The following is a 22,724-nucleotide window of genomic DNA, read 5'->3' on the forward strand; positions in this document are numbered from 1 at the left end:
GTGTCACAGGCTGTGGATATCCCCGAGCTCAGGCCACGGGACTCAAAGCTGGCCTTCATCACCTCAGTCAACCCAGGTCTGCAGAGAAGCTCAGCAGGTTGAGTGGGGCCTAACAAGTGGATACAGGAACGAGGACTTTGCCGAAGAGAGGAGTAAGACGAGCACGGCCGGGAAGTAGGGAGTTTGGAGGTGTCATTACTTGACTGTCCCTCTTCCAATGGAGTGGATGATCGGATCGGGAGAGATGGAGATCATTCAACCATCCTTCTGTATCAACAAGCCTAACAGCCCTGGAGTCTGAATCATCTCTCCACGCAGGACTCCACCACTGTCCACAGCCAGCCCAACCAAAGGTGACCAGGGCTTCAGGGCTTCACCAGCAAGTGCACGTTTATACAATCCCACCATCCCATCTGTCTATCCCATCATCCATCAAAACCTGGTCCATCCATCTTTCAACCATGTGTGCTCTGCCACCCATCCTACCTTCCTTTCCTCCTATCCATCTATGGAGCATCTGCTATTCAGCCCTGATTGGGGTGCTGCAAATGCAAAACAAAGACACCTGTTTAACAACTTAGGACTGAACTTTTCAAGAAGCTAGCCCTGTTGGCAGAGCTGGGCCAAGAACAAGTTAGAAGCCTGTCTTCCCATTTCTATTTTCACATGCCCCATTGAATTTTCCAAGTGTCAGTGTAGTCGGGCAACTAGACAACTTCATGATAGGATAAACATCTCCACCAGGCTCTAGAATCAATTTCATATGGATCAGGGGTATTAGAACTGATGTATCTTTAGTTCTGTCTCCAATAAGGAAAGTAAGTGTCAAAGAAATTATCTTGCTTCAGATCTCCCAGAGTGCTGTGTGCAGAGACCTGGCCCTTGGGAGGTGGGGCAGGCATAAAGCAAGACTGCTACTAGAAGTTCCATTGATAACACTTGAGAGCTATCTGCCAGCCAGGTTCCAGGAGGGAAACTCTGATGGGCAGCCTTTTCCATGGAAAAGCCTGAGCTGTTTCTGTTCCTCTGTATAATTACCAGATGATGGAGAATCAAGATTAACATTATCCAAAGGACTCGAAGCTCCTGTTGACATTGAAGCACATGGCACAGGTGTAAGTGGCGTAGGCACCAGAAGCCTCAGATGATCAGGATTCAAATCTTGGAACTATAATTCAGTACCTTCTAGGTTAGGTGAGTTGGCTTCTCTAGGCCTCAGTTCCTTAAATGGTAGAATGGCATAGCACCTGTCAGCTGGGGCTGATGTGAGGAGTCAATGAAATCAGACATGAAGGAAACAGAACACTGTCTTGCCACAGCAGACGCTCAAAACATGCCCTCGCTATCAACTTTATTATGTTTCCCTGCAACGTTAGACAATGTGTGGTGGGGCCCTTCATATCCTCTTCCTGCATGTTTTCAGTCCTCTCAATGCTGTGGTCATGCACCTCAGAGAAAGGGCTCCTGTCATGAAATTTTGCTCCAACTTCTTCAGATTTTAAAGGAGCAATACTATGAATCAGCCACACGGGGGGGTAGAGCTCTGAATTTTACTGCTGTTAAGCAGGTAGTACACACTAAGCCTTGGAAATGAATGTAAAGCGTTTCCAATATATAATAGTGGCAATACCTAACACACTTGGGAAAGCCAAAGAATATTCCCAGCATCTTCCATGTGGGCAGGGCCACAAGTGAACAAGACACATTTGTCTTTAAAAGTTGTGCCTCTTTGCGTTCTGGCGGTAGTGCCCACCCCTGGCAGTATGTTATAGTTACCTGGGGGTGGGGTGAAAAAAGTCCTGCAGAATCTGGGTATTCCAACCACCTGGGGTGGTAATGAAGCAACAGTATCAGTGTTTTCATGCTCCCCAGGTGATTCCAAGGCTGAGACTCACTTATCTATGGATTAGCTGAGCTAGAAAGTTACATGAAACACCTGGCTGTCTCTGACACTTTGAACTTTTATAAGTGAGTCTTGGGTCATGATTATGTTATCAGAAAATAAACAAAAGTTGAAAAATAAAGACTAGTAACCTAATTACTATGGAGCCAACATTTCCTTAATTTGTCTCCCAAATGGTGCTATACCGACTCCCTGGGGCGACTAAACTGGCTCCAGCTCAGTATTTTCAAAGAGAAAAATCAAAGTGATTGAATGCCTGTCAGCCAGACAGCTTGTGTCACCAAGTCTGTGACAACCTTTCAATCATCAGAGGCCATTTGGGGGCCATGCCTCCTTCTACTTTCTGCCTGTGTTTAGTTTTAAATTCTTGACTATAACATTACAGACACTGGACAACACAAAGTTAAAACAGAAGGAGAGGTGATTTTAGATCACATGTTTAAACTCAACATTCTCTTCATCAAAAGATGATGAAATGCTGGGCTTCGTAATTAGTCCAAAGCAGATGAAACCACTTGGCTGCGTCTGCTCTTCCAGGAGGCTGGGCTCTTTCGACCCCTAACGTCTTATTGCTGAGGTGAATGTCTGCATGTACAGTTCCTCGTCTTTTAAGATACTGAAAGGAAAGTTCTCTGCTTAAAAGGCATCGAAGCTGGGCAGGTTTTCAAGTGTCAGGACTTGCTTAGAGGACAAGGAATGAAGGCTCTACAGGGAACCCCAGAGCTGGCAGGAGCTATTACTACTCATGCCATATTCAGAGGGTGAAAGGGTCCTCAGAACTCACGGAATTGGACACACCCATCTACAGATGAGGAAATCGAGGCTCAGAGACCGCCAGTCTCACGTGGCTAGCAAATACTGATCCAGCCCTGTTATCGTCTCTCCTAACGTCCATGAAGGAACATCCCCTAGCACCACAGTTGTCAAAGAAATGAAATGACTTTAGGGCAGAACCCATCAGGGCCAGCCCACCTCAAATCCTCCTGGCCACTGGTGTTGGAATGTTTTTCTTAATTAAAAAAAAAAAAACAACACAAAACAAACAAACAAACAAAAAAACAACTCCACGCCAGTTTTCTACATGTATGTGGTGAGCTGAGTGGCGATTAGTTACTGAAAACCAAATACTGAGCTATCCCTTCATAAGGTCGCTGCTGGGGAAGTGTGATGTAGCAGTGATGTCCCTACAGGAGCTTTTGCTTTTGTTCTAATTATTTGAAATTGCTGTATCTGGATGAGGAGCAGGGGAAGAGAAGAGAAGTCCCCTACCTAATCTCTGCCATGCACTCTATTACAATAAGGCCCAATGACAGAACCACCAGACAGTTCTTACTGGATACAGCATGAGAACATCTTCCATTTATAGCTCTGTAAGAGGAACCAAGTGTCTCTCCACATGGTGGAACGAAGGAGCGCTGTGCTGTTCTCACTCACTGTCAGCTGGATCCTCTACAGTAAATCACCTACCCCTGGACTTGGGCTGCTCAATGTGCTGTACCACCACCCTTGGCTGAGAGTCCACCAGATGGCCTACCGAGTTTGGTCCCAGAGCTGAGATTTCAAACATTACATGTTTTCCAAATGTTTAAGACATGATCACCTATGAGATGTTTTGAAGATTTCTTAATAATTTTGCAAAATGCAGGTTTAATTTGAATTAAAAGTGGCAATCTGAGCTTTTAGTGCACTTGAATTGAGGATGCAGTAGTGCATGCTTTCCCAAACAGGCAAGCACAAGACCTGAAGAAAGGCTTATTAACATTGCACAGGACCCCAAAGTTTGCAGAGCACAATGTGGGGGAAGGGTGCAACATATTATGGAGATAAAGTATATCTATAAATATGAGTAATACCAGGGAAGGTACCAAAAAAGTTGTATATATTTTTTTCTTAATACTGCTGCTCACATTTTTCACTCAATTCAGCTATGGAAGTCAAACCGGTCATGACCCAAATAAGATTCTTGCCCTCTTGTACTTTGAAACATGTTTGCAAACTTTTAAAGAAGTACAATGCACTTTTCAGGGAATCAACCAGGTGAGTGAGGTCCCAGTAATGACTTAGCACAGTTATGACTACGAATTTCAAAGACATCATAAGACTGCCCCACCCACAGAGGACCTTGCTCAAAGTGGGGGCACAGGTGAACACCTGTCACCAAGGCTGACCTTGTCACTGCACTCTGACCCAGAGACATCTCTGTGGACTTCAGTGGTTGCAGAAGATAGAAGTTACTGCAGGAGACAGGCATCACCCCAAACCCAAAATGACTCAACTCCACATGTAAAATCTTACTCTAGTCTTTAACTCCCATCTGGACTCGCTGGTTGCTGCTAGTTATGGTCCATCTTACTGCAGACCATTCCACCCTACCAGACAGGGATTCCTCATAGAAGGGAGCAGATCCTATTATTTTTACACCCAGATCATCGATGCCTGCCCTGACACTCGGCAGCAAGTGTCTGTTGTTCTGGATTGGGTTGCTGCAGGCTTCCTCGGTGCCCATGTAAAGGGGATTCTGCCTGCACAGAAGCACGAGGCAGAGAGACAATACACTCTCCAGACGGAGCTGCCCATAACCCCACAGCTCCCAAGCCGCCTGGCTCAGAACACAGCTAGAAACCCAATTCTAAAATGAAAAATTAGAAAGCTGCTTTCTTGTGACCTAGTTCTCAACTCGGTCCACACATTAATAGATCAGTGGATACAAAGCTGCACCCCATTTTTCCATGAGATTCTCGTCAATAAAGGACATAAATATCCCTGCTCCTCCCACCACCAATTGAAGTGATTTTAATTTTGAATACAAGAACAGCCTGTAAACGTTTTTCCTTCATTAACCTGTATGCCCTTGCTTTATGACCACGCTCATTTACATGATTGCCAATTGCCCAGGGCCAAGGTGGCTCCCATAGCTACTCAAGAGGACTTCTAACACGTGGCGGCTTCCTCATGACTCAGCCTGGGTGCTCCTCAGCATTTTGGTTTGTAGTTTTTCCTTGTAAGGCAGCTGGTCCCTGGCTATCTGAGGTCTTCCCACCCCTTTTGGAAGCTGGGCTCCTTCTCATGACTGCCCGGATGGTTGTGGCCTTTGCATCTCCCTGCATTTCTTCATAGACGTGACCCACAGAGGGCACCTGTGCCCCTCCCAGGGATGGTCAAGGCCCTCCTAACCTCTCTTCCACTTCTCCTTCCCAGTGAAGCCAGAATTGGGGACAAGCAGTTAGTGTAGATATAGGGGATCAGGCCAAATGGAGGAAATGGAGGCCATGAAGCCATCTGCCTCTGGAAGTTGGAGACTGCCCCTGGGAGAATGGAATGTCAAGGATCCTTGGAGCCCACTAATTACCAAATTTACCTGCCCTTATCAAGGAGCTGCTAATTAATGCCCCCTGGGCCCTTGCCTGGCTGAATCACTTTGGCCCTCCCATTCCACTTGGCCCATCCGCTTCTCACTTTTTACATCTCACCTGCAAAACCAGCCCTAGTCACATAGACAGGAAGGGGAGATAAGAGGGGAGAGAACCGGAGAACAAGAGACCTTAACCTATAAAAGATGTGGGGCCTGTTCACTTCTTGGGACTTTAGAACATCAGCCATGGCCCCCCTTCTCCCTCCCGGGAGAAGACTGTATTATTACTTTTAAATAAAACTTGCTTAATGTGCTTGCCTTGGCGTGCTTCTCTGGCATTCAGACTTCAACATAAGAGGAAGCAGAACTCTTCACCAGTAAACGGCAGTATCACCAGGGAAGTAGACACAAGAGGAGTCCTGAGCCCAGAGAGGTGCAGGCGCCACAGTGGTGGGGGTCCAGCCTGGGCCCTGAGTGGCTGAGGACCTTCTCCCCAGTGAACTTCTCCAGTCAACTGTGGTCAGTGGAGTTCAATTTGGTTCCAAGTTCTTCCTAGCTGGAAGGCCCTGAACATCCGTTGATGTAGGCCAAAACCCTAAACTTTAATGACTGGCACTTGCAATTTGGCAGAGACCAGAGTTGACTTAGATATGTATGTGATGATATTTTGCCCACCAAGGCATTCCCTGAAGCACCCACGTCCGCTTCAAAGCTCTTTTCCCTTCTCTCCTCTCCCTCGTTCTTATTTTTTTCCTCCAAACTCAAATAAGGAAGTAACCCAACAGACTATTCACAAGCCTAGGTGATGGGACATCTCAGTTGATTCTGGTTGAGATAACGTAAATCAGTTTCTCAACTGGGCTGAATGACCAGCTATTAGAAATTTTTCCAACTGATCATGGACTGATAATTTTGCAAAATGCAAAATGAATTGCTTGAAAAATTGGAAATAGGGCTAGGGTCATAGCTCAGTGGTAGAGCACTTGCCTAGCATGTGTGAAGAACTGGGTTCAATCCTCAGTACTCCATAAAAACAAAGGTATTGTGCCCATCTACAACTAAAATTATTTAAAAATCAGATATAATGTAACACGCAAAGTAACTCTGCTGTGGAGTGGTACCTCGTGTGAAAGTGATTCATATTTGTATTTCAGTCCGTTTCCCTGGGGAGAACGGAGTTTCTGGTCTCTTCTCTGATCATTCTTCTTTGCTCTTAATACAAAATCAAGCACTACTAATTTCTTCAGGAGCATCCACCCTCAACACTCCATGCTCTAGGTATCACTCCCCCTTCCCTCTCTCGGAGGAGTCTGAACATATGTCCTCTTACCCAAGGTGACCCCTGTGGTTCGTGTAAGTGCCCCTTCCTGCCCTGTTCTGAGGAACCTGGTCGGGCTCCCAAGTGCCTATATATAGTTGTTTCCCATGATACGTATTCAAAGCATAACACACAGATGATTCACATAACAAGAATAACATGAAAATACTATATATTATCTCAAATACAATTATATGATATGGACTACATATTGTACATGTTTTGTATGATAATAAGGTACTTGAGAATCCTATATAAAATGAGGTGCCTACAGCTACAATAGCACTTGTAACATATATAATGTAAAATACATTATATAATATAGAGGAAAACTTACATAAATATGTGATATAGATAAAATGTGCACTGGCTGAAGACACTGGGTAGCAGGTGGGAAAACATAACAGATGTATAATATGCAAAGTATGTAATATTTTTATATAATAAACATTACACAGATACAATAATCATCTGTCAGTCCCCATACTGACAATATGTAAGATATAAAAACATGCGCCATCAGAGGGTAACTCCACGTCTCACTCACCAGTGTCGTTGGGGTACTTGTCCCCCCTGGTGCAGGTCCTCCCGTCGTCCTCGCGGATGTAGCCCTCCTGGCACTCGCAGCGGTAGCTGCCCACGGTGTTGACACAGATGTGCTCGCACAGCGTCTTGTTGCTGGTGGCACACTCGTCGATGTCTGGTTTGAACCAAAGGCAGAGAACGCTCAGTTTCTGAGAAGTCACTTCCGACACTGTACACGGCACAGAGCTGGGTCCCTCTGATATCTGTGCCACGGGCACTATTCCAGACCTTGACCAGAGGAGCCTGGGCCATCTGTGGAAGCAGCACTTTGGCCATGTGACTATCATTACAGACCAACCAGTGAGGGGTTCCTGGCTGGCATGCGGCTTAGTGGAGGCACGGCTGGCCCTCAGAGCGCTTATCTGGAAAATGAGTATAATGAAGTCTGCCCCCAAATACTTCCGAGGCTCCTCAGAAGAGGACTGTGGTCAACACACCTTGAGAAGCAGACATTAGCTAAGTGTCTTTTTGCAAGTGACCTGGTGTGCTGAGGTTTTAAAGTTCTCCTTTATGGTTGGAGTTCCAAATAGCACGGTGGTGACACAAAGGTCACATAGGAATAGCCCTTTCCCAGTTAAGGGACACAATAGTAACCTGGGAAAAGATACTTTTGATAAAAGAAAATAGTCACAATGGGTCTAATGGAGACAGGTTTCCCCAGGAAATCTCTTTCCTCATCAATGACCCATGCAGACCCCTCACGAGCTGTGGAAATGAGCCATGAGACCATCAGAGGAGTAACCATGGAAATTGGGCTCATCATGGACTTGCTTCCCTGCTGCACTGGGTAGAAACACAAATGTTTCCCACCATGCGAAGAGAGGCTCGATTCCATTTCCTGTTCACTGGCAAAAGACACCCAGCAGCAGTGGGTGGGAACCAGGACACACAGTCGCTGACTGTGACATGTGGTGGGCAGACAGAGCCAGTCCTGAACTTTAGGATGCCGACAACTTTCTACCTGTTGCCTGGACAAGCAGCCAAGGACCCTGCTCTGGCAGGCTCCCTGGGTGCCAAGGGGGAACACAGTAATTCGGGTGTCCCTCTGGCAGTATACACTACGTCATCTGCAGGCGGGAGATGAAGTCAGAGCCTCCTCTGCAGTTCTTCAGTCTGACTGCCCTTTTCTCCAGGTGCTCCCGCCCTAAACCTGAGTGTGAAGCACCTGCGCTGCCCACAGAGCACATTCTGCTGATCCCCAAATACCTACAGAAAAGGAACAGGGCAAGTAGTTCCCACAAACTGAAAGGAGAGGGCCCGGGACTGAGCCACATGGAGTGGCCCATGCAAGAGGTGCCCGGAGTCCCTCCTATCCTCCTCCATTTCCTTGTCACTGTGGGGTGCCATTCCCAGATGCTGTTCAGGACAAACAGGGGACTTACAGCTAGACCTTCCCTTAAACGGCCCCGGATGGAGAAGGGAGCGTTGCTCATGTCAGAGAGCTTATTTCCCAGATCTCTTTCCAATTGATCTGAAACTTCACTGAGCATAGCATGCACCAGAGGCATTCACGTAAACAGCCCTTCCTGGACCCACCCTAGGAGCCGTCCGCTCGCTCACTACATCTGGAGGAGGGGGCCAGGAACTTTTTAAGCAGGGACCCCAGTGGTGGAGACAGGTTAGCCATGGGCTATTTCTGAAATCCATGGTTTCTGGGACCATGAGCCCTAAACCTCCTCAGAAATTCAAGAAGGGCACTGTAGGAAAGCCCAGTCAGGGAGGATGACAGGGACAGACTGGTGCCACTGGTGATGGCCAGACACCTGCTCAGCTGCAGCTCAAGTTTGCTTCTACCCTTCCTACCCGACACCTCCCTTTCCCCAGCCATCTCGACAATCAATTCTTGCTTCTGCTTTACACCTCAGACCACTCATCCTGTTTTGCATTACTCTAGTTTACATCTGACATGGTTCCCCGTCTCTGGCTCTCACATCTCACTGCCAGTTAGGAGCCGGAAAACAACACGTGTTGCCCACGTACCCAGGCAGTAGGGCTTCTCCCGCTTTCGGTGTCTCTCACGGTCGTATCGGTACCCCGGATAACAGGTGCACAGCACTCGGCCGAAGTTGTCTGTACACTGCTGTTCACAGGGAGCCTGGGCACAAACATCGTAATCTGAAAGAGAGAAGCGTGTGCTCACGTCAGTCACGGGGGGAAGGAGAAGCCTGGCCTGGGCCACCCCTTCTGGCTGCACTCTGTTCAAGAGCAGGTGTGACCTGTGAGCAGCCACATCTGGAGGGGCCTTAGCTCTCGAGGCTGCGGTGCAGCTTCTGGGAGCACTGCGGTGGTTGAGAGCAAACATCATTTGTGCTTTTCTCCAAAGCTGCCTCATCATCCACCCTTTTTTTTTAAATTTATTTTTATTGTAAACAAATGGGATACATATTGATTCTTTGTACACGGAGTAATCATACTCCATGTTTGTACATTTGTGTAATCATACATTTGCATATGGTAATGTTGTTTGATTCATTCTGTTATTTTTTCCCCATACCCTCCCACCCCTCTTTTCCCTCTATACAGTCCCTCCTTCCTCCATTCTTACCCCCCCCATTATGTGCCATCATCCGCTTATCTGCGAGATCATTCATCCTTTGGTTTTTTTAGATTGGCTTATCTCACTTAGCATGATATTCTCCAGTTTCATCCATTTCCCTGCAAATGCCATAATTTTATTATTCTTTATGGCAGAGTAATATTCCATTGTATATATATACCACAGTTTCTTTATCCATTCATCAATTGAAGGGCATCTAGGTTGGTTCCACAATCTGGCTATTGTGAACTGAGCAGCTATGAACATTGATATGGCTGTATCTCTGTAGTATTGTGCTCATCACCCTTTGGTCACGGCCACCACCCAGAAGCCAAGAGGCTGTAGTTAGTCAGTCAGGCTCTGCAGCAGTTCCTGGGGGGGCTCATCTTCTTCACCTGCTGCTACAGCAACAGGGACATCATTCTAGTGCGGCATTGATGGGCACTCGTGCCCAAATGTAAGAGGAAGGGCTGGCAGTCAGACTTGGAGAAAAATAAGGGCAGCTTTGGAATAGATCCGTGAGCATCTTCTGCGAGCCTGTGCTTGTGTGAGTGGTAGGCATGCACGCTGGGAGTGGGGGTGTTGATTCTGGGTGCTGAGGAGGGGGTGGGCGAGCCTGAATGGCTGCAGATCTCTCCCGGCCTGTGAATGTGGGGGCAGGTGCCCTATTGTATGTCAGGAATTGGGCATCTGCCACTCTCCATTCTTATGAAGGGATGTTTAATGAGCCTCCAAAGGGCCTCTGGCTCTAAATAGCTCAGCCTTGATATTCTCAGATCAGAACCAGCATCTCAATCACTGAATTCTCTCCCCCAGGTAGAGATGAACTCTTAGACCTAGGTGAACCTGGGTCTGCTCTGCTGTATACGAGGGTCAACAGGTGAGCTGACAGTCTCTGATGCAGTAGGGTCAGCATGACAAAGATCATGCCATTCTCGTGATGGCCTGGTAAGCTGCCCTTGTTCAATGTTCCTTCCCACAGTGTGACTCCAGGTCTGCTTTGCTTGCACGAGTTCTGACCAACCCTACAAATTATCAGATTAAGTTTTCCTCAACTAAGCATCACCTCCAAGCAACCATAGTTCTGGGCTTCTTTTGTTCCCAAGTAAGGTCTCAGTGTGACTGGCCCTGTTCTGCCAGCTGTCACCATCGCTGGAATCAGTCATGGAGGAGGGAGAAGGCAGAGGCGCTGTCTAAAGCCCTTGGTTGGTTGGGGTGCCCAGTGAGGTCTTGCTCTGAAAGCTGCAGTTCCCACTCTCTACTGCTTCCTTGAGGTGCCACTTCAATTCTTTCAGCTGTTTTCACCCCTGTACCTCTAAATATGCAGTTTGAGTTGCTTTGTTTTAAACACTGCTTCTTTTACTTTAAAGGCTCCCTGTTAATTTCCAGCACCAGAGATACAGAGCGCATTTCTACTGCACTTGACACTTCTGGTCCTTCCGTCTGGTCAGTGGAGTTTTGTTGAAATTTTAGTTTGATAAATCTCCAGTATTTGCACTAGAGTGACAATACAAATGTTCTTCTTGGCAGAGCCAGGCAGTATACTCCACTGAACAGCCCTTTCTTAGAGAATTTTTTTTACTTCCCCAAGGGAATTGCCTTGTGTATTTGGTGGGTGCCAGTTATTGAGCTCATTTAGTTTTAAATCCACCCCACCTTCTAGAGCTACTTGGTGACTTGGAACTCTGGAGACCACCATTCTCCAGCCTGTTGGGTGCTGTCAACAAGGGATACTGAGGGGAGGTGTAGGTGCAGAGAGACGGACACCCCCTCACACACAGGAGGCAGGCAGAGGCTCCTTTCTGCCTGTGCTTCCTGTTCCTGACCCTCACCTCAGTTCTCCCCACCCCATCCCCAGCTCTTTTGATAGTAGCAGTAGATGCCAGTTTGCAGTTTCTCCAGCACTTAGAGAAGCAGCCTCCTCACACCAGGGATGCCAACACCAGAGGTCTGGTGCTCCTTCCCCAAGTGGGGGTCCCAGAGCCATTGGTCACATACTCTGAGCTTCTATGTCTTAATTGGTCTCCCACCTCTCTTTGCTCCCCCAGCCTAGAAGTGGGAGCTGCAGTCCTTGGTTTTTACCTCTGGGACAGTTTTTCTTTTGACTTTTCAGTTCTCAATGTCTAGTCAGCAGTTCTATCCAATGCTCTCTGATAACTGTTATCTTCATGCTCAGTTATTTACGATTCATTTCTAGGGACTCCCTGAAAATTGCAAATCTCTTAAAATGTTTAAGTATTTGCACATTTCTGATCGAGGAAGTTTCTTCTAGAACATTCTGACTTGCTCCCATCAGGACTCCGTGGCTGTTTCTTGGTATGTCCATTCACTAGCATCTTGGGGATTCCATTCACTCTCTCTTGAACCTCTGCTTCCCTCCTCCCATGTCTTCCTCTTTTCTGGTTTACTCTCTAGTTTTATTGGAGCATATACTCCAGTGGCTTCCTGAGAAAAGTCATAAAAGCGGTAAAAGTTTAGCACTCATGCATGTCTAAAAATTTGTTAATGCTTATGATTGATATTGTGGGTATATAATTCTAAGAGAACTTTACTTCTGAAGTTTGCAGACATTGTTCCATTATTTTCTAATTTTTAGCCTCACTGCAGCTAAGTCCTATGAGATTCTACTTCTTAATCTTTCATATGAAGTTCATTTTTTCCCCTGAAATTTTTAAAGAATTTTTTTGTTTCCATCATACTAAAATTTCACAATGAGGTCTTCCTGTTCATCTTTGATGGGCCCTTTTAATCCAAAATTCATATCCTTCAATTCTGGAGAATTTTCTTGAATTACATCTTTAATGACAACTCCCTTTTCTTGTGTAACTTAATTATTTTGATGTTGGATTCCCTGGACTGGTCATCTTTTCTACTTTTCATATCTTTGATCTTCTGCTCTAGTCCTTGGGTAATTTCCGCAATTTCACCTTTCAACCCTTTTGCTGTTTTCATTTTGTCATGTTTTCAATTTCTAAGAATTCTTTACTCTGACTGTTCTTTTTTATTAACACCATATTTTTGTTTCAAGGATTCTGTATTGTCTTTATCTCTGAGGTCTAAATGAGTTATTTTGAAGTTTCCTTTCTCTCCGGGTAGCTTATGTTTTCTCGAAGACTTTTTTCCCCTGTATGTTTCTTTTTGAAGGCTTTCCTCTAACAGCTGGTGATCCTTGGATGGATATTGTAGTTTATTCGTGGAGTATTAAAAATAGCTCAATAGCAGCTCTTTGTACATGGGATTTTTATAAATCCCAAGCTTCAGCTGAAGTGATTTGACTGGTGCATTCCAACGTCAGTTTCTAGAAGTTTTTATGGGTTGTCTGTTATGTCCAGAGGCAGCATGTCCAAATCCCTACTCAGGAGTAAGTCATTTTGGAACTCAAGTGAAGGGAGAGGGTTGGGTATTTGAATATTCAATGCATAAGCATTTTCTGGATGCCTCCATGTTCAGTATCAAATTCTTTCACCTGAGTGGTCTTCCCCAGCTCTAAGAGTCTCTTCTAAGAGGGTCTCTTTGGCTTCCATCCTGGGTGTAAAAGGGGCAATATTTTGCCTCCACGGAGTAGACAATATATCTTATAGTCGGACTTATTAGACTTTTAATCTATCCTGTTTCACCACTACTTTGATCCTCATTTCGAGTTTTGTCCTTAGTTTTGGTATAAACCGTTGGCTCCCGAGTTTTCCCCTGGTGCTGGTTGAGGGGTTTAGCCTTCTCATTTTGATAAACTATTTACTACCTTGTCTGTTCTCCAGCTTCTAAAAATTTGTTGCTGTCATCTCCTCTTCCTTTCTCCTTGATCTTGTGGGCATATGTCTTTTACTTTTTATTATTTTTTTCCATTGTGTGGAGTTTCTGGAGAAGCAAGGCTAAGGAATTTATTCTGTCCTTCATTTTTGAAACTTGTTTCTTGGAGCCTATGGCTTTTATCCTTAAAATTTACACATTTTCTATACTCTCTTCTATGTCTCTTGGCTCCAATCTCACATCTTTTATAGTTTATGTAAATAGGATCCTAGTCCCAAGAACTTCCCTTTTTTTGAAGACAGTTTTCAAGCTCTAAACAGATGGAACATCTTGGAAAATCTGAAAATTTCTGAGCACCATGTTTTAGATTTTGAAGCATTTCCGACTTCTGGGCTAGGAATGGTTAACCAGTGAAGTCTATGCAAATATTCCAAAATCCAAAAAAAAACTCTGAAACCTCAAATACTTCTGGTCCTAAGCGCTTCAGAGAATGATCCTCAAGTGTGTACTAATTAACATTAAGCATGAATGGTTCACTCCTGCATGTGAGCTCGGGCACTATCCTCTTGAGATTTTTCCAACCTTAAAGACTCATCTTTGAGCTCCCAAGACTTCAGATACTCAAGCTCTCCTCTCCTTTGTCCTTTTTTTTAAAAAAAAAATGTTTTTATTATTTAAACAAATGGGATACATGTCGTTTCTCTATTTGTACATGGAGTCAAGGCATACCATTTGTGTAATCATAAATTTACATAGGGTAATGTTGTTTGATTCTGTTATTTTTTTTCCTTCCCCCGCACCCCTCCCACCCCTCTTTTCCCTCTACATAGTCCTTCCTTCCTCCATTCTTACCACCCTCCTTATCCCTAACCCTAAACCTAACCCTAACCCTAACACTAACCCCTCCTACCCCCCATTATATGTCCTCATCCGCTTATCAGCGAGATCATTCGTCCTTTAGTTTTTTGAGATTGGCTTATCTCACTTAGCATGATATTCTCCAATTTCATCCATTTGCCTGCAAATGCCATAATTTTATCATTCTTCAGGGTGAAGTAATATTCCATTGTATATATATGCCACAGTTTCTTTATCCATTCATCAACTGAAGGGTATCTAGGTTGGCTCCACAATCTGGCTATGGTGAATTGAGCAGCTATGAACATTGATGTGGCTGTATCTCTGTAGTATGCTGATTTTAAGTCCTTTGGGTATAGGCCAAGGAGTGGGATAGCTGGGTCAAATGGTGGTTCCATTCCAAGCTTTCTGAGGAATCTCCACACTGCTTTCCAGAGTGGCTGCACTAATTTGCAACCCCATCAGCAATGTATGAGTGTACCTTTTCCCCCACATCCTCGCCAACACCCATTGTTGCTTGTGTTCTTGATAATCGTCATTCTCCTCTGTCCTTGATCATGGTCACACTTTCATTCTTAAATGCTTCTATCATTTCACATTGGTAAGGTCCAACTGCCTCACTCCTTTGGGTGCCTTATAACTATTGTTTTCTATCTAGTGTTTCAAGCTCCACTGTAAATGCCATCCCTTCTAGAACCTTCCTTGATCTCCTCCATCGAGTCTATTTTGTTTCCTGTCAATACCATGGGACTCTGACCAACTTCTCCTTACGAGCTCTGACAATTATCAGGTATCTGTCCTCTCAACTTGGCCACTCTGTGATCTCAGGTTCTTTAAAGCTCAGCTTCCTCACCTGCAGAATACTGATAACAGTAATACCACTTTACAGCACTTCTATGGAGACGAAGCCGGATGACGCATGAAGTGGAGTGCCTGACACACAGGGAAAGCTCTACCTGCTCTCTGCAGCTTTTGCTCTGATCCTCACCACTGTTTGCCTTCATGGGAGGGACTCTGCCCCCTGGAGTAACCACCAGGACTTCTTCCCTACCGTTTATGCTCGATTCATAACTGTTGAGCTGAACAATTCAGATCATCCCGTTACCTGGTCAACCAAGGTAACACAATGGAGGGGGGGCGGTAAACTTTTCCTGGAAAGGAGCCAGAGCCTGTGTTTGCAGACCTCCCTTGCCACTATTTAGCTTCACTGCTGTCATGCAAAAGCAGCCATAAGCAACACTTCAGTGAATGGGTATATGGCCCTGTTTCAATGAAGCTCATTTCTCAAGGCAGAGGATAAACCAGGTATGACCCACAGGCCACACAGTTCACTGACCCTGACTCAGTAGCAAGTAGGAGGAAGCAACAATTTTAAAAACTAATTTCTACTCGTTGGTTAACACATCTGTTTAGACACTCCAGTCTCTCTTTGCTACTTGTGATGGTTAATTTTATGAGTTAGCTTGGCTAGGCCATGCTACCCATACATCCGGTCCAGGGCAAGGTCCACAAGAGGATGTGCATGCTCTGAATTACTACCCAATGGATGGGGTGGCTTTCCCCCTAACCGGTATTCATTCACAGGACCAGGAACCAAGCGGTGGGAAAGAGTGGCACCCCTCACGATTACCCAGTTTCATCTCCATGATCCACCAGAGAAGACCTTTTCATTCGGGGGATAGGGCGACTGCCCCGGCTAGTCTCAAATAAGCCTCCTGCTTCAACCTCCCAAGTAGCTAGGACTATATGTTCACAACAGCTCATTCAGTTCTACTAGCAAAATTTCTGCTTCTGGTTCCTGTGACTTTATGCTCTGCTGACTTAGAGGTCTTAGTTTCAAAGGGGAGATGCTTCCAGTAGGAGAGAATGTGCCTCCATCAAACTGCTGTCTGGACACTGGGGTCCTCATGCCTCAAATTGACAGGCAAGAAAGGGAGTCATTGTGTTGTCTGAGTGACTATCTACACCGAGGGGAATCTGGACTGTTATTCCTCAGCAGAGTAGCGTCTGGATACAAGGAATACCCTCAGGTGTCTCTGTGTTACTCTGGCAATTACAGTAGATGGAAAACACAACAACCCAGTTCAGGCAAAATGAATGTCTTTGATGCTTCAAGAAGAAACGTGTGGACTACCTCACCTGGTAAAGAAAGAACCACAACCAGGTGAGGTGCTTATTGGAGGCAAAGGAAAGAAAAATGGGAGTGGAAGAAAAGTTATGAACAGCAGCTCTGACCACGTGACCAGTTACAGAAACAAGGGCCGTGATTGTCATAAGGATTTATAGGCTTGTGTGTATATGTGCAAATATCTTTCTTCTCTTTCTTCTCCTCTTATTGTGTATCAATAAGATGTATCAACGTACCACAGTATTGAAATATGGCTACTTTAACATAACATTTAAGTTACAGCTTATCAAGGAGAAAAATAAAGATCACTTTGGATCCTCTTCTGGGGAAGGTGACAGTACATTTTTCACATGGGATAGTAGCATCATATCAGGTGGAAGGATGACCTGGTTATTGTTCTCATTTGGAGATTAAATTCAGTTTAAATGTGTATGGGTGCCAAGTAGTAAAGGGGTAGGCCTGTTGGCTAATTTTATATGCCAACTTGACTAGGACCAAGTACTCAGAGAGCTGATCCCACATTATTCTAAGATGTTTCTGTGTAAGTGGAAGGATTGGTAGCAAAAAAAACCACTGAACTCCCTTCATGAAAAGAGTTCTGCCAGGAGACTGCCTTTGCCTAGCTTCAAGATTCTGGACTTGTACCTCCATAATCTCATGAGCCGATCTTGTAAAATAACTCTCATCAAAATCTATATGTCTACCCCCGCCCCAACACACATCCATACACACAGCCTACTGGTTCTATGTCTCTGGAGAACAATATGCAATCTGTTTTGCTTCCAGCACTGAGGATTGAACCCCAGAGCCTTGTGCATGCTAGGGAAGCACTCTACCACTGAGCAGCAAACCCAGGCCCCTAATACACAGGCTTTACTGGAATCCTACATTTGTACTTTGCATTTGTGGGTGATAGAAATTCTTATGACTCAGTGTATCTGTAATAAGGAAAACAATCACTAATCTATTCCCACAGATTAAAACATGCACTTGGAAATGTATTCTGGTGAGAAGTAAGAGCAGAAAGTTAAGGCAAAGGAACCTTCAACAGTACAGTCTACTTTGCCTGCAAATATTCAGTCTTTGGTTATGCTAATCGTAGGTGCTGTGCATTCACTTTAAGGTGAGGAAGCCTAGGTGTTTCAAACCACAATATCTAACACTTAAAGAAACTGTATGTGGTATCCAATGTGATACATTTTCAGTAACACTGGTAAGGTCTTTCTTTAGTTAGGATCTTAAATGGGACTCAACTTAATTTTCTTTGGTATCTGCCAAACTGCAGATAAGGGACATAGTTGTTGAGTAAGAGTTGGCTTATAACATAAAGCAATTCTAATTTTTGTGGGTTTCTTTCTGCCATGTTCTGATCAATAGAACTGGTTTGCAGAGAGAGATTCAGCTTAGAGAGACCCCAGGCCTCATCGTCCACATTATGTGGGACACTTCTCAAGCAGCCCTCCATGGCAGCTTTCTCAAAAGTTCAGTCATGATTTAATGAAATCTTCCATCCTTCTACCAAAGACAGCAACAAACAGGAGGGATTCATCTATTTCCGACTGATAAAGACATTGTACTCCATGAGATAACTCAATAGAATTAGTTTAGTGCACTCCACATCCTCTAGAGATACCTGGCTTCTGGGCAACAGTGAGGAAAGCTCTTTTGTGTGCCCCATCCCAGACTGAGCAAATTAACCTTAAATTTCAAAGTCTCTGCTGGGCCAGGGATGAAGCTCAATGATAGAATGCTTGTGTGGCATAAGCTAGGCCCTGGGTTCAACCCCAGTCCTGCAAAACCAAACCAAATCCCCTCCCCTAACAGTCCCTGGTGCTTTCTATGTCTGCACTAGCCTGGAATTCTTTGCATGATCCCACCTACCTGGCTAAGACCTGGGCAACTTTTCTTAATAACCTGGCTTAAGTGTCCCCGCTGAGTCCACCACTAACCACGCTGGTCTTCTGTGCTGTGTGTTGCCTTTGAACACCTGCTGCATTAAATTGTCTCTACAGTACATATTGTAGTTATTAACAATATCAGCAGCAGCAATCATAGCAGCCACCACTTACTGAACACTTAAGAACCAGCCTCTGTTTCAAGTACTTTACATGAGGCAAAGTTTAAATGCCTATATGACCTGAGTACCAATACCTGTCTGTAAAAACTCAAGGTTTAGAAAAGTAACTTGCTCAAGGTCATACTGAGTAGGATGTGGAAGCTTGTTTAGAATCTAAGTCTGATTCCGTATGATCTGCCTTCTGTCTCTGCAGAACACACCTGAGGGCTGGGTCCACCTTACATCTCTGTCTGCAGTGCTGGGCTAAACATTTAGGGAGTGTTCGCTGATGGTCATGCAAAGGGGCTTAAAGTTTAGCACATGGAAAGGAGGTAGAGGGGACAGGGAGGCAGGTTATATTATAATTGGTCTATGAAATGCTGATTAGGGAATTACAGCCGATGAAGGATAATATCTGAAATAAAAGACTAACTCACTGTGTGTGAATACCTCGTGTAATGATTTAGATAGAGCATGCTACATATAATTAGCAAGGAATTTTATGCCAAGAAAGACAATTATACACAGATAACCAGGCATAGATTAAAGAAAATATCCCATGTTCATCTGAACGTCATAGACTTCTAATGATTAGCCATGAACAAAGAAAGACGAGGCCAACTTTTATATTACATACCTTCTGGGATACACTGTCCAAGAACAAACTTATACCCTTTGCAGCACTTTTTCCTAAGAGACAAACAAACAAAAAGGCATTTTAATTATGGTCACTATGCTGTTAGATTAAAAGTAAAATTGTTTTGGTTATTACTTTTGAGTGAAACAACTTATGCCCAGGAAAAACTAAGCAATAGAGTAGGGGTGGGATACTTTTAAGTTATTTAAAATTAAATAGAAAAATATTTTAAGAACTGGACAACTTCCAATACCAGGATCTGCCACAAAATACACAGAATGAACCCTCTGAATCCTATGAAGTAATTAACTGAGATGTCAAGGTACTTACACTACAAAAAGGACTATAAAAGATGGATGAAACCTTGAGCTGCCACCTATCACAAGCTAGAGATTTCACTTTTAATCCACCAAGTAAATTGCCTGCTAGAGGAAAAATATCCACTCAATCCAAGAACATCATAAAGATGCAGAGTCTCCACAACGTAACATGTGCAAATGTGACCTTCTCAAAGGAGAAGACTATCAATAATTCAGACTCCCAGGAAACCCACCATATTGGAATGATCAGACTTTAAAGTAGTTATTTAATTATGTTCAGTAACAAAAATATAGAGTTGGAGCATGTCACGCTAAGCAAAATAAGCCAAACCCCAAAACACCAAAGGCCAAATATTTTCTCTGATATGCAGATGCTAAATTCACACTAAGGGGGAGCACTAGGGAAGAATAGAGTTACTTTATAGTAGGTAGAGGTGAGTGAAGGGAGGGAAAAGGGTATGGGGATAGGAAGGACAGAGTGAAAGACATTATTACCTCATGTACATATATGAACTATGTGATCCTATAATATGTACAATCAGAAAAATGAGAAGTTTTTAAATTTTATTTGTTCTAATTAGTTGTACATGACAGTAGGATGCATTTATACATTTTGATAGATCATACATAAATGGAGTGTAATCCCTCATTTCTAATTATACATATTGCAGCATCATGAGTCATGCAGTCATACATGTACATACATGTACATGAGGTAATGACTGTTTCACTCTACTCCATGTATGATTTATTGAAATGCGTAAATGCATTCTATCAAGTCTAACTAATTAGAACAAATTTGTTTTTAAAAAAGCAGGAAATCTCAGAAGAAAAACTATTAAAAGAACAAAATGAAAATCCTAAAACAGCAAAATATGTCTGAAATTTTTTTGAAAAATCTAATGGACAGGTTGAAGAATGGAGAAGTGATCCAGGAAAGAACTAGTTATTTTTAAAACACATTGATGGAAATTATCCAATCTCAAGAAAAAAAAAATTTAAATCAGGGGCATATGGGGCCAATAGTGGAGGTCTAATATAACCATAACCAATATATAGTTGTCTGGAATTCCAAAAGAGAAGTGAATGAAGTTTGGAAAAAAATCTGAAATAGTCCCAAATTTTGTCCAAGAGACAAATTTGCAAATTAAAGATTAGCACTTACCCAACAGGTTAAATACACACACACACACACACACACACCCCCACACACACACACAATGCTTATGGATACCACATTCATAGTCACACTGCTCAAAACTAAAACTTTGAGGTCTGATGTAAAAATTAAAATCATATGCAGGTGCAGTAATTTTAATGACAATGAGCTTCTCATTAAAAAAATATTGGTCTCCAGGAGAAAGTGGTATGACATTTAAGTGCTGAAAAAACAACACTGTCAACCCAGAGTCCTATATCCAGTGAAAACATCCTTTAAAAATGAAGATGAGCGGCTGGGATTGTGGCTCAGTGGTAGATCACCTAGCGCATGTGAGGCACTGGGTTCGATCCTCAGCACCACATAAAAAATAAAGGTTTACACCTACAACTAAAAGGAGAGTAAAAAAGAAAAAAAAATGAACATGAAATAAAGACCTTTCAGATAAAAGGAAACTAAGAATTAATCACCATATCTGCAAGATAAAGTGTGCTAAAGGAAGTTCTTCAGGCCAAGGGGAAATTATATCAGAGGGAAATGATCTACAGGAAGGATACAGAGCATAATAAATGGCAGACATCTAGATATGTAAAAGATTTGCTTTTAATTTTTATGAAGTATTATAACATCTTGCAAACTTTATTATGTAGATGCAATAAATAATGGTAACTAAGGGAAAATGGATCCATATGGTTACAAAGTTTCTACATTTACCTGAAATAACACAACATCATTTGCAACAAGCATTTGCACTGGAGCTGGAACAAACATCCCTTGTGTCTATGTCTCCTTCTTCCACTCCTTTCCCTTCCTTTCTCTCCCAGATGGAGTCCATATAAACTTTCTTTCACCACTTCCAACATTACACAGGGACAGAGTGACCATATCCAATCAATCTTCAAAACTCAAGGATACATCCCAAGATACCTTGAATTGACATAATAGCTGAACTACAATTTAAAAAAAAAAACAACTACTTCTGTGTAACAGAAGTCAGATTCAGGTTATAGCTATTGCAATGTCACTCTCACTTATGTTTGGGCACACTGTATAGGTGGAAAAGAAGCAGAATAAGTAAGTTAAATATAGTCTAGCAGCTGGACTTGCACACAGCATGCAGTGTATAGGCCACCAGAATACATCATGTCATGGTGTAGTGGAGAAAGATGCACAGACTACTGATCTGGGAAATTAGACCTGTCTGCAGGTCTCTTAAAGCCAGTCTTACCTTCAACAAATGGTCAGAATGCTCAACCAGGTTATATTAGGACTTTTATTTAAGAATTTATGACCCATCTAATTTTTCCTAACTCTAATTTAAAAAACTTAATTTTCTTTTTATATTTGCAAATTTGTATAATTATTGGTCAAATCAATTTGTACACCTGGTGACTTACCATTCATAGGAGAAACTTAAGTAATCTTATTACCCCCTAAATTAAACACATGATTTATAAATCTTATGTAAAAAAAATCATGAAATTTGTGCCATTTTCCAAGAGAATTCTAAAGCTCAAGTGGGCACAGCAACTCCACTCCATTCCTCTGGCTGCAGAATCTTGAATATCACATGCAGCCCAGCTGTGGGAGGTATCTTACTTCAAAAGCAGAGAAGAATTTTCAGTAGGCAAACAGTGGCATTTGGGATGCTCTCAAAACACAGTTGAGTGAAAGAGCTAAGGTTCCCCTTCCCCCACCCATACATTTTCCTGCCTAAACTTGTCCTCCAGTATAGACTGATCTCAATCTTTCTTCAGCATACTTTATGTTGGAAGGAAATCTTTCACCCATGTATCCATCCAATTTACTGATATTAATGACATGTGGCAAGGTCCAGAATTTAGGCATAATTTCCTAACATCTCCAACTAAAATAGAATCTCACATGCCCAAGGAAGCCCATGGGATTATAAATGATGCTGATGATTTGCAACAGATGTGGAGAATCTACCTTTGCAGTCCACGGGCCTCAAACTCAGCCTGGTTTTCCATGGTTTAAAAAAGATCCTAGCAACTAAAAGGAAAACTGACTTTACAGAGAATTCATTAAAAATGTGCAGCTATTACCTACTGTATTACTAGAGGTTGTCCTGCAGAAATCTCCAAGAGGAAGAGCAATGTACTGA

At 43.4% G+C, this 22,724-nt stretch overlaps 1 protein-coding gene across 1 annotated transcript in view; it reads right to left on the minus strand.

Annotated features, from left to right (window-relative positions):
• The window catches only part of CCBE1 (collagen and calcium binding EGF domains 1), a gene marked incomplete at its 5' end in the record, with an annotated part of 247,567 nt that overhangs the window by 24,257 nt on the left and 200,586 nt on the right, over positions 1-22,724 (minus strand). Inside the window, 3 exons of the mRNA XM_079108689.1 lie at positions 7,121-7,273; positions 9,139-9,273; positions 19,121-19,173. Coding sequence (XP_078964815.1) covers positions 7,121-7,273; positions 9,139-9,273; positions 19,121-19,173 — 341 coding nt within the window. The remainder of the gene's footprint in view (positions 1-7,120; positions 7,274-9,138; positions 9,274-19,120; positions 19,174-22,724) is intronic.

Source organism: Sciurus vulgaris (genome assembly GCF_902686455.1).
Source record: "Sciurus vulgaris genome assembly, chromosome: 13".
In the NCBI taxonomy this organism is placed as follows: Eukaryota; Metazoa; Chordata; class Mammalia; order Rodentia; family Sciuridae; genus Sciurus; species Sciurus vulgaris.